At 46.6% G+C, this 13,243-nt stretch overlaps 1 protein-coding gene across 1 annotated transcript in view; it reads right to left on the bottom strand.

The window, feature by feature from the left end:
- sestd1 (SEC14 and spectrin domains 1) overlaps window positions 1–13,243 on the bottom strand; it is a 188,165-nt gene that overhangs the window by 166,396 nt on the left and 8,526 nt on the right. Inside the window, 2 exon segments of the mRNA XM_085985980.1 lie at window positions 7,810–7,901; window positions 11,163–11,232. Coding sequence (XP_085842106.1) covers window positions 7,810–7,901; window positions 11,163–11,218 — 148 coding nt within the window. The 5' untranslated portion in view covers window positions 11,219–11,232.

Below are 13,243 nucleotides of genomic sequence, written 5' to 3'. Positions count from 1 at the left end.
AGTGGTAATGTCACTGGGTTAGTAATCCAGAGGTTTGGACTAATGATCCAGAGGCAGGAATTCAAATCCCACCACGGCAGCTGGGAAATTTAAATTCAGTTAATTAAATAAATCTGGAATAAAAAAAGCTCAGAAATTGTTACCATGAAACTATCGGATTGTCGTTAAAAAAAACCATCTGGTTTACTAATGTCCTTTAGGGAAGAAAATCTGCCGTCCTTACCTGGTCTGGCCTATATGACTTCAGACACACAGTAATGTGGTTGACTCTTAACTGCCCTCTGAAATGGCCTAACAAGTCACTCAGTTGTAACTAACTGCTACGAAACACAATAAGAATGAAACCGGATGGACCACCCGGCATCGACCTCGGCACACCCAGCCCAGTCGACCCTGCAAAGTTCTCACCAACATCTGGGGACTTGTGCCAAAATTGGGAGAGCTGTCCCACAGACTAGTCATACTCACAGAATCATACCTTTCAGCCAATGTCCCCAACTCCTCCATCACCATCCCTGGGTATGTCCTGTCCCACCGGCAGGACAGACCCACCAGGGGTGGTGGCACAGTGGTATGCAGTCGGGAAGGAGTGGCCCTGGGAGTCCTCAACATTGACTCTGGACCCCATGAAGTCTCATGGCTTCAGGTGAAGCATGGGCAAGGAAACCGCCTGCTGATTACCACCTACCACCCTCCCTCAGCTGATGAATCAGTACTCCTCCATGTTGAACACCACTTGGAAGAAGCACTGAGAGTAGCAAGGGCACAGAATGTACTCTGGGTGGGGGACTTCAATGTCCTTCACCAAGAGTGGCTCGGTAGCACCACTACTGACCGAGCTGGCAGAGTCCTGAAGGACATAGCTGTCAGTCTGGACAGGTGGCGAGAGAACCAACACGAGGGAAAAACCTACTTGACCTCGTCCTCACCAATCTACCTGTCGCAGATGCATCTGTCCATGACAGAATTGGTAGCAGTGACCACTGCACAGTCATTGTGGAGGCGAAGTCCCGTCTTCACACCGAGGACACCCTCCATTGTGTTGTGTGGCACTACCACCGTGCTAAATGGGATAGATTCAGAACAGATCTAGCAACTCAAAACTGGGTATCCATGAGGCGTTGTGGGTCATCAGCAGCAGCAGAATTGTATTCCACCACAATCTATAACCTTATGGCCCGGCATATCCCTCACTCTACCATTACCACCTGATGGGCCTTCAATAACCACAAAACTAGAAGTTATAGACTTAAACAAGTTGGCTTTTAATCACTAAGATCAGAGCTAACATCTCAACACGCCGACTGGTTCACAGGAATGAGTCATACAGATCCTGGGATCTTTATTTAAGAGAAGTCAGGGGCGGAGCCAAGAGCCAAGACCTGGAACCTCCCAGGTTAGTCGGGAAAGAGGAAATGAAACTATACACAGTGGGGGAGGGTAATATACATGAGTGCAAAACGAATACAAGATCAAGACAAACAGATTTCATTACATTCACCCCTTCTATAGATTTAGTCCATCGAGGTGATGTTTCTTAAAAGTTGGTATAAGTGAGTCTGTCAGGAGGTTTTGCAGTTCTCAGTGATCGGCGCAAAGCTGGTTGGGGTGCCTCTAGGGGAGTGGATTCTGGTTCCTCCGCTGTCCGGGCTTCCGCAGTGTCTTCCAGGTTATCTGCAGTGTCCTCCAGGTTAAAGTTGGGTATTGATACCTCTGGGCGTCCTGTCTCTTTGTAGTGTAGGTCTTCATCGGGTAGTCTCCCATCGTTCTCTCCACTCCCCGAGGGAGCGAGGTCTTTTATGGAAACAGTGTCCTCTCGCCCGTCAGAGTATTCGATATAGGCGTACTGAGGGTTTGCATGGAGGAGCTGTACCTTTTCCACAAGGGGGTCCGTTTTATGGCCTCTCACGTGCTTCCGCAATAGTACTGTCCCCGGAGACGTCAGCCACGCGGGTAGAGATATGCCCGAGGTGGATTTCCGGGGGAAAACTAACATCTTTTCGTGAGGGGTAGCGTTAGTGGCAGTACATAACAGAGACCTTATGGAGTGGAGGACTTCCTGCCAGCGGGAGGTCGGAAGGCCTTTTGACTTTAAGGCTAACGTGACAGCCTTCCAAACAGTAGCATTCTCCCTTTCCACTTGCCCATTACCCCGGGGGTTGTAGCTAGTGGTTCTGCTAGTGGCTATCCCCTTCGAGAGCAAGAACTGGCGCAGCTCGTCACTCATGAATGACGTCCCCCTATCGCTGTGTATGTAGTTCGGCATGCCAAACATGCAGAATAGATTACAGAGACACTTGATGGCCGTGGCACTGGTCATGTCTGGGCAGGGAATGGTGAAGGGGAAGCGGGAATATTCATCAATGATATTGAGAAAGTATACGTTACGGTCGGCAGAGGGAAGGGGTCCCTTGAAGTCCAGACTTAGGCGCTCGAATGGCCGTGTGGCTTTGATAAGGTGTGCACGGTCAGGCCTGTAGAAACGAGGCTTGCATTCCGCACAGATGCGGCAGGCTCTGGTCATTGCCCTGACCTCCTCGATGGAGTGGGGCAGATTGCGGGACTTTATAAAATGGTATAGTCGGGTGACCCCTGGGTGACAGAGGTCGTTGTGGAGACCCTGTAATTTGTCCGTATGAATGCTGGCACACATTTCCCGCGATAGGGCGTCTGGGGGTTCATTAAGGGCTCCCGGCCTGTACATAATATCAGTCGAACGTGGATAGTTCGAGCCTCCACCTGAGTATGTTGTCATTCTTGATTTTCCCCCTTTGTTTGTTATTAAACATGAAAGCCACCGACCGCTGGTCGGTGAGCAGGGTGAAACGTTTGCCGGCTAGGTAGTGTCTCCAGTGCCGCACTGCCTCCACTATAGCCTGTGCCTCCTTCTCGACAGGAGAGTGCCTGATTTCAGGTCCCTGAAGGGTTCGGGAGAAGGCCACAGGTCTCCCAGCCTGATTGAGGGTCGCAGCTAAGGCAAAGTCTGACGCATCGCTTTCGACTTGAAAGGGAATGCATTCGTCCACTGCACACACTGCAGCCCTTTCAATGTCCTGTTTAATACTGGTGAAAGCCTCCCGAGCTTCAGCTGATAGTGGGAAGGACGTCGATTTAATGAGGGGTCGGGCCTTATCAGAGTAATTGGGCACTCATTGGGCATAATACGAAAAAAATCCCAGGCACCTTTTTAAAGCTTTGGGATTGTGTGGCGGGGCAGTTCCTTTAGGGGGGCATAATCGGTCAGGGTCCGGTCCAATTACCCCATCTTCCACCACACAGCCGAGGATACAGAGATGGGTTGTGTTGAAGACACATTTGTCTTCGTTGTAGGTTAGATTCAGCTTTAGGGCAGTTTTTAAAAATCTCGCAAGATTTAGATCGTGGTCTTGCTGGTTGTGCCCGCAGATAGTGACATTGTCCAGATAGGGGTAGGTAGCTTGTAGTTTATTCTCGTCAACCATGCGGTCCATCTCACGTTGGAAGACCGAGACCCCATTTGTTACCCCGAAGGGCACTCTGAGAAAATGGTAGAGGCGCCCGTTCGCCTCGAAGGCGGTGTATGGGTGGTCCTCCGTTCTAATGGGGAGCTGGTGATACGCGGATTTGAGGTCGATAGTCGAGAAGACTCGGTATTGCGCAATCTGGTTGACCATTTCTGATATGCGGGGTAAAGGGTAGGCGTCCAGCTGGGTATAAATATTAACAGTCTGGCTGTAGTCAATTACCATCAGTTTCTTTTCGCTATTTTTAACTATGACTACTTGGGCACGCCACTGGCTGGTACTGCATTCAATAATGCCTTCCCGCAGGAGTCTGTCCACTTCCGCCTTGATAAAGTGTCTGTCTTCCAGACTGTACCGTCTACTTTTGGTCGCTATGGGCCTACAGTTCGGGGCGAGATTAGCGAATAAAGAGGGCGGGCTGATTTTTTAAGGTTGATAGGCCACAGACTGAGTGGCGGCTGGGACCCGCCATATGCTAGCGTGACACTTTCGGGGTGGCACTGGAAGTCCAGGCCCAAGATTACATTAACAGAGAGTTCTGGCATCACGAGGAGTTTAAAGTCCTTGTAGTCCGTGCCTTTTACAGTCAGTGTTACCACACAGTAGCCCAAAATGTCCGAAGTGTGGGGCTTAGCAGCCATAGCAATTCTGCTCCGTGTAGGGGTTACCGTTAATGAGTGCCGCCGTACCATGCTAGGGTGGATAAAACTCTCGGTACTCCCACAGTCAATTAAACATTTCGTTAAATTCCCGTTTACCTGTATGTCCATCATGGATTTTGTCAACGGGTGTGGCCTGGATTGATCCACCGTGATCGAAGCCACTGTTGGGCCCTGGGTGGCCGTTGAGTCGGGAAAAGATGGCGGATCCCAAGATGGCGGCCCGCACAGCACGCACGAGGCGGTGACGGAGTTGGAAATCGGATTCCCCCTGCAGACTTTGCTAAAATGCCCCTTTTTCTTACATTTGAAGCATGTAGCGTCCTTCGCTGGGCATCGTCTGGGGTGCTTGGCCTGGCCGCAGAAGTAGCATTTCGGGCCTCGAGACATTGCCGCTGTAGTAGAACTCCTGGGTGAACTTGTGTGTGGGGACTCCGGCGGCGTAGAGCTGGTCTGAGACCTGGATGGGGAAGATGGCTGATTCCAAGATGGCGGCCCCCTCGGCGCGCACGAGGCGGTGAGGGCCGCATGGCCGGAAGAATAAGAGTCAGAGTTTCTCTGGGCCACGTCCAGCGATCGCGCAGTGGCCACTGCCTTTTTTTAAGTCCAGGACCTCCTTCTCCAGCAGTCTCTGCCGAATATAATTCGATTTGAGGCCCGTGATGAAGGAATCGCGGACCAATTCGTCAGAGTACGCGTTGGCCGTCACGGCCTTGCAGTTACAGTCCCGGACCAGTTCCTTTAGGCCCTGTAAGAAATCGTCCATTGATTCCTCTGGTCGCTGCCTGCGTGTAGCCAGCAGATGTCTGGCGTACACTTTGTTTACCAGCCTCTGGTATTGGGCCTTCAAGATAGTGATGGCCTCCGTGTAAGAGGTGGCGTCCCGGATGAACAAATAAATCCGATGACTTACGCGAATAGTCAGTAGACTCAGTTTATCTGCCTCGCTAGCGGATGAGGCCCCCGCGAAGAGTTCGAAGCATTTGAGCCAGTGTCCAAATTGATTTGATGCTTCAGCAGAATGTGGATCCAAGTCCAGACGCTCTGGTTTTAGGAGTCGATCCATCCTAGTATTCTTTAGTGATTAAAATTGATGGGCCTTCAATAACCACAAAACTAGAAGTTATAGACTTAAACAAGTTAGCTTTTAATCACTAAGATCAGAGCTAACATCTCAACACGCCGACTGGTTCACAGGAATGAGTCATACAGATCCTGGGATCTTTATGTAAGAGAAGTCAGGGGCGGAGCCAAGAGCCAAGACCTGGAACCTCCCAGGTTAGTCGGGAAAGAGGAAGTGAAACTATACACAGTGGGGGAGGGTAATATACATGAGTGCAAAACGAATACAGGATCAAGACAAACAGATTTCATTACACCACCAAACCAGGGGACCAGCCCTGGTTCAATAAGGGGTGTAGAAGAGCATGCCAGGAGCAGCACCAGGCGTACCGAAAAATGAGGTGCCAACCTGGGGAAGCTGCAACACAGGACTACATGCATGCTAAAAAGCGGAAGCAGCATGCTATAGACAGGGCTAAGCGATCCCACAATCAACGGATCAGATCAAAGCTCTGCCGTCCTGCCACATTCAGTCGTGAATGGTGGTGGACCATTAAACAACTAACGGGAGGAGGAGGCTCCATGAATATCCCCATCCTCAATGATGGTGGAGCCCAGCACCTGAGTGCAAAAGACAAAGCTGAAGCATTTGAAACCATCTTCAGCCAGAAGTGCCGAGTGGATGATCCATATTGGCCTACTCCCGAGGTCCCCACCATCATAGAAGCCAGTCTTCAGCCAATTCGATTCACTCCACCCGATATCAAGAAGTGGCTGAGCGCACTGGATACAGCAAAGACTACGGGTCCCAAAAACATCCCGGCTGCAGTGTTGAAGACTTGTGTTCCAGAACTAGCCGCGCCTCTAGCCAAGCTGTTCCAGTGCAGCTACAACACTGGCATCTATCCGACAATGTGAAAAACTGCCCAGGTATGTCCTGTCTACAAAAAGCAGGACAAATCCAACCCGGCCAATTACCGTCCCATCAGTCTACTCTCAATCATCAGCAAAGTGATGGAAGGGGTCATCGACAGTGCTATCAAGCAGCAGTTACTCACTAAAAACCTGCTCACTGATGCCCAGTTTGGATTCCGCCAAGACCACCCGGCTCCCGACCTCATTACAGTCTTGGTCCAAACATGGACAAAGGAACTGAATTCCAGAGGTGAGGTGAGAGTGACTGCCCTTGACATCAAGGCAGCATTTGAGAGTGTGGCATCAAGGAGCCCTAGTAAAACTAAGTCAATAGGAATCGGAGGGAAGGCGCTCCACTGGCTGCGGTCATACCTAGCACAAAGGAAGATGGTTGTGGTGGTTGAAGGTCAATCATCACAGCCCCAGGACATCGCTGCAGGAGTTCTTCAGGACAGTGTCCTAGGCCCAACCATCTTCAGCTGCTTCATCAATGACCTTCCCTCCAATATAAGGTCAGAAATGGGGATGTTTGCTGATGACTGCACAGTGTTCAGCGCCATTCACAACTCCTCAGATTTCAGAGTCCATGCCCCACGCAACAAGACCTGGACAACGTTCAGGCTTGGGCTGATAAGTGGCAGGTAACATTCGCACCACAGAAGTGCCAGGCAATGACTATCTCCAACAAGCTAGAGTCTTACCACTTCCCCTTGACATTCAACGGCATTACCATCGCCAAATCCCCCACCATCAACATCCTGGGGATTACCATTGACTAGAAATTTAACTTGACCAGCCACATAAATACTGTGGCAACAAGAGCAGGTCAGAGGCTAGGTATTCTGCAGCAAGTGTCTCACCTCCTGACTCCCCAAGTCTTTATACCATCTACAAGGCACAAGTAAGGAGTGTGATGGAATACTCTCCACTTGCCTGGATGAGTGCAGCTCCAACAACACTCAAGAAGCTCCAGGACAAAGCAGCCCGCTTGATTGGCACCCCATCCACCACCTTAAAAAAACAAAGACATTCACTCCTTCCACCACTGGCTGCAGTGTGTACCATCTACAAGATGCACTGCAGCAACTCGCCAAGGCTTCTTCGGCAGCACCTCCCAAACCCACAACCTCTTCCACCTAGAAGGAGAAGGGCAGCAGGCGCATGGGAACACCACCACCTCCAAGTCACACACCATCCTGACTTAGAAGTATATATCGCCGATCCTTAATCATCGCTGGGTCAAAATCCTGGAACTCCCTATCTAACAGCACTGTGGGAGTACCTTCAACACACGGACTGCAGCGGTTCAAGAAGGCAGCTCACCACCATCTTCTCAAGGGCAATTAGGGATGAGCAATAAATGCTGGCCCTACCAGCGACACCCACATCCCACAAACGAATAAAAAAAAAGGAATTGTTGATTAACGATGATACCAGTAATGCACATTTCCACAATTTCTTCATAACCCACCCTGCTATACACCCATTATTAATATAATTTGAAACTAAAGGCAAAACAGTATACAATGACAATCACAAGGTAGGATTAGGGTATTATCAATTAAAAAGATCAATCAATAGGTTAACAAAGCCTTAGAGAACACAGAGCAATCTTTCTTAAAACTCTACACAATAGGTACAACCATAAAGTAACACAGACAATACTGTACCTGAGAGAAAGGCTAGCCTTTTCTTCAGTATAGGCAACATACTTGTGGCTTCCATTGTTTCAGAACTAGAATGGTCAGAAATGTCTACAATTCTGCAAGATAAACATTCAGAGTCAGCATCTTATGAACAATTAGATCTACCAAATTAGATCTACAATATAAAGACAGAATAGTAGTGCAACAATCACTAATCCAGCAATGTTAAAGCTACTAATTTGTAGAAATGAACTCTAACCTTTTCAGTAAAACAAAAATAAACCATGCCACGCTCATGTTGGAATGAAGCCCACTTTGGGTATGTCAAGAGATGCGGAGGCGGAATATCACATCCTTCCTGTTGCCTCCAGGCCATCCCTCTAGCTACACATTACTATTGGGCACATCTCTATAGCTCATGCGAAATGAAGTACCAGGAATTCCTCCCAAACAGCATGGCAAGTAGCACAATTCACCATAAAGTGCAACCACACTGTCACTATCTTGCTGACCATTGCTTTAACACACACCATAACCCATTGAATAATGGTTCTGCTAATTAGAAAAGTGTTAGAAGTGAAGAACTTCAGCAGCAGCTGCTTGTCACTCAGCAACCCAATTTAATGGAACCAAACCGTGGATATAACAATGGATTTGCCTCCAACTAATGACTTCCAGTAGCTGTAGTTCCAAGCCTCTGCTTCCTCATGCTACATGATGGACAGCTGCCTTCACAATGGTGCAATGACCTGCACAGAGCAGTTTGTGACGTGCCAAGACACCTTGATGTTCTAGACTTGATATTCATGCCAAGCATGGAATAGCTAGGCACGGATGAGTGTTTCAGTCCAATACAATGTATCATGCTTACTCGTCCCTAAATTGTTAACTTAGCTCCACAAATAAGGGGCTTTGCAAAGAGACAAACTCATTGTGAGGCCGACTTCTCCGGCAGGCTGCTGAGCGACAGCTCAGTGTAGGTCAGACTCCTCTCTCCCTCCAACTGCTTCCCTCTTTGGGCATAAATCCACCGCTTAGCTTGGTCCTTGATCTAATAGATGGGTCAAATAGCAAAGGTAAATGTAGGTCCTTTACAGTCAGAGATGGGAGAATTTATAATGGGAAATAAGGAAATGGCAGAGAAATTAAATAAATACTTTGTTTCTGTCTTCACGGAGGAAGACACAAAACCCTCCCAGAAATACGAGAAAACCAAGGGTGTGGTGAGAATGAGGAACTTAAAGAAATTATTAGTAAAAAAAAACCGTACTAGCAAAATTAATGGGACTAAAAGTCGATAAATCCCAAGGACCGGATGACCTACATCCTAGGGTTTTGAAAGAGGTGGCCATTGGGATAGTGGACGCATTGGTTGTCATCTTCCAAAATTCTATAGATTCTGGAACGGTTCCTGCAGATTGGAGGATAGCAAATGTAACCCCACTATTTAAGAAAGGAGGGAGAGAGAAAACGGGGAACTACTGACCTGTTAGCCTCACATCAGTAGTTGGGAAAATGCTGGAATCTATTATAAAGGATGCAATAACTGGGCACTTAGAAACTATTAGTAAGATTGGGCAAAGTCAACATGGATTTATGAAAGGGAAATCCTGTTTGACAAACCTATTGGAGTTCTTTGAGGATGTAACTAGTGGAGTAGACAAAGGGGAACCGGTAGATGTGGTGTATCTGGATTTTCAGAAGGCCTTCGATAAGGTCCCACACAAGAGGTTGGTGAACAAAATTAGGGCACATGGAATTGGGGGTAATATACTAGCATGGATTGAGAATTGGTTAACAGACAGAAAACAAAGAGTAGGGATAAACGGGTCTTTTTCAGGATGGCAAGCTGTGACTAACGGGGTACCGCAAGGATCGGTGCTTGGGCCCCAGCTATTCACAATCTATATCAATGATTTGGATGAGGGGACTCAATGTAACATTTCCAAATTTGCTAAGTGGCAGTGTCAGTTGTGAAGAGGATGCAAAGAGGCTTCAAGGGGATCGCGGCAGGCTCAGTGAGTGGGCGAGAACATGGCAGATGGAATATAATATGGATAAATGTGAAGTTATCCACTTTGGTAGAAAAAACAGAAAGGCAGAGTATTTCCTAAATGGTGAAAGATTGGGGAAAGCAGATGCTCAAAGGGACATGGGTGTCCTTGTACGAGTCACTGAAAGTGAATGCGTAGGTGCAGCAAGCCATTAGGATAGCAAATGGTATGCTGGCCTTCATTACAAGAGGATTTGAGTACAGGAGTAAAGAAGTCTTACTCCAATTATATAGGGCCTTGGTGAGACCACACCTGGGGTTCAATTTTGGTCTCCTTACCTAAGGAAGAATATACTTGCCATAGAGGGAGGGCAATGAAGGTTCACGAGATTGATTCCGGAGATGGCGGGACTGTTGTATGAGAAGAGATTGAGTAAACTAGGCCTGTATTCTCTTGAATTCAGAAGATAGGGTGGATGCTGGGAGAATGTTTCCCTTGGCTGGGGAGTCTAGAACCAGGGGCCACAGCCTCAGGATAAAGGGTAGGCCATTCAGGACTGAGATGAGAAGAAATTTCTTCACACAAAGGGTGGTGAATCTTTGGAATTCTCTACCCCAGAGGGCTGTGGAGGCTCAGTCATTGAGTATATTCAAAACAGAAGAAGTCGATAGATTTCTGACTAGTAAGGGCATCAAGGGATATGGCGATAGGGCCGGTAAATGGAGTTGAGGCAGAAGATCAGCCATGATCTCATTGAATGCGGAGCAGGCTCGAAGGGCCAAATGACCTACTCCTGTTCCTATTTCTTATGTTCTTATGAATGAAGACCTTCCATTGCATATCTAGAAATTCCAAACCACGAAGAAGAACTAAGAAAACTAAAATGTTAAGTGGATGATTCTCAGGAAATCTGTTAACGGCACAAGGAGACATTGAATATCATGGGTGATCATGGACCACTTTGCCTCACTATTCTCTGATTGGAGACAAGCTCAAAGTCTCCATCTATCCTTGCAGAGAGCCTAGAGTCAGCCTACACATCTCGGATAAAATCCAAGATTCCACCATGAGCGCTATAGCTTCCACCTTCTTGAAATGAGAGCCACATGAGTCACTAGGTCATGAGGTGTGCTACTGGCAAGGCTTACTTATTTGGATCGGTAACGCTCCCATAAGTTTTGGAGGTAGCAAAAAGTGCACACTTAAGTTAAACTTATGCAGGACAATTCCTTTCAGCAGGTAAAAACAAAAATAAAACAAAATACAGAGATGAAATTTAAATGTATAAAAAGTGTTATCGAACTAGATTTTTGACCCCTTTTCGTGGAATTATTTTGTACTTAATATTCTTGAAATCTGTAGCGTTGAAAGAACTGCTCTTACTTACTTGAAGGACTTCTGTTAGCAGATACATGGTCCATTGGTCTCTCAAAATTCATCACAAGTCCATGTCCTAAAAAAGAAAATACAATAATAAAGCTGTGTCACCAATGGCAAAATGGGAAGGGGGAGGGAATGCAAATTGGGAGGTGGGCAAGGTTACAGACAAATTTGCAAACGAAGGTGAGGATTCTGAAATCAATGCATTGGAGGATGAGAAGTCAGAGAAGGCTGGCAAGCAGAGGTGTAATAAGTGATTGTGATGTGGTATAAGATAGGCGCAGTAAAATTTGAGGAGTTGGAGGTTATGTATGGTCGAGCACAGGACGTCAGCGAGGAGAGCATTAGAGAAGTCAAGCCTGTAGAAGTATGGATGACAGTTTTAGTAGGGGAGGGGGGAGTGCCAAAGATAGGAACAGAGGCAAACATCTTATGGAATTTATAGCAATGGATGGATGTGTGGTTTGAAGCTCAGTTCACGGCTAAACAAGACACTGAGGTTGCATACCAAGCAAGCAGCATTAGCAATTTAACATTAGTCTGGAACAGAAAATTACCATTTTATTGTGCATTACTTAATAGATTTCTGTAATCTATATAAAACATTATAAAAACAGTACATCTAGCTTGTATATTCTGCCCTTCATACTTCAATGTATCCGGTCCATCACACTCAAATTTCTGTGCACTTCCGGATGTATAAAGAAACTTTCCAGGAACTGAAAAATAGGGAAATGAGAATGCCTGCAGCCTCCTAACTGACTTTACCAACCATTCTTAAAAAAGCAAAGCCAAGAATCTGACCTATAGCCTGAATGGGAATTAAATTCAATGTTTACTTAACAGCAATGAGACTTTACGGCTTTAAAAGAACAGCTCTAATTTTAACAAAAACTTCCATAATGATATGGAAAGAGAAAAATACAATATAGTGGCTACACTACCTAGTATTATGAATTCATCAAGTCAATGAAAAGCTGTTACAAACAAACTGATGAAATTATGGTTATGACTATTTATTTACAATTTAAATCAGGCTCTTTTCACCAGGTCTAACTCATTGCTGAGGCTGCATTCAGAATTTCAAGTTCCAGTTTTATCACCCTTTCTGCAAAGGGGCATTGATATTCTAGGGAGGGTTTAGACAAGAGTGACAATGATGATTGTAGAACTATGTGCTTAAGTTTCTGAGAGATTAACAGAACTGTATTTGGAAGTTAAAAAGGTTTTTTAAAATAATGAAATATTGATAATGTAATTTGCTTAAATAATTAGTATTTCAACTGATCAAGAAAATAAGAGAAGATTGACAAGCCTCAAAACAAGATCAGCAATTAATGGTAGCATAGTGGTTATGTTACTGGACTAATAATCCAGAGGCCTGCACTAATGACCCGGAGACATGAGTTCAAATCCCACCACGGCAGCTGGGGAATTAAAATTCAGTTAATTAAATAAATCTGGAATAAAAGGTTAGTATCAGTACTGGTGACCATGAAACTATCGCATTGTCGTAAAAACTCATCTAGTTTCACTAATGTTTTTTAGGGAAGGAAATCTGTTGTCCTTACCTGGACTGGCCGATATGTGACTCCAGACCCACAGCAGTGTGGTTGACTCTTAACTGCCCTCTGAAATGATCTAGCAAGCCACTCAGTTGTACAAAACCGCCACGAAAAACAAGAATAATAAAACTGGACGGACCACCCAGCATCATCCTAAGCACCAGCTTCGGACACGACAACGGCACACCCAGCCCAGTCGACCCTGCAACGTTCGCCTCACTAACATCTGGAGACTTGTGCCAAAATTGGGAAAGCTGTCCCACAGACTAGTCAAGCAACAGTCTGACAGTCATGCTCACAGAATCATACCTCTCAGCCAAAGTCCCAGGCTCCTCCATCACCATCCCTGGGTGTGCCCTGTCCCACCGGCAGGACAGACCCACCAGAGGAGGCGACACAGTAGTACACAGTCAGGTGGGAGTGGCTTTGGGAGTTCTCAACATTGACTCTGGACCCCATGAAGTCTCATGGCTTCAGATCAAGCATGGGCAAGAAAACCTCCTGCTGATTACCACTTAC

The sequence above is a fragment of the Somniosus microcephalus genome, chromosome 4 (genome assembly GCF_052327205.1).
Source record: "Somniosus microcephalus isolate GS21.2 chromosome 4, FLI_Smic_1.0, whole genome shotgun sequence".
Lineage (NCBI taxonomy): Eukaryota > Metazoa > Chordata > Chondrichthyes > Squaliformes > Somniosidae > Somniosus > Somniosus microcephalus.
Note: the sequence above shows the minus strand (reverse complement) of the source record. Positions and strands in the feature narration are given on the sequence as shown.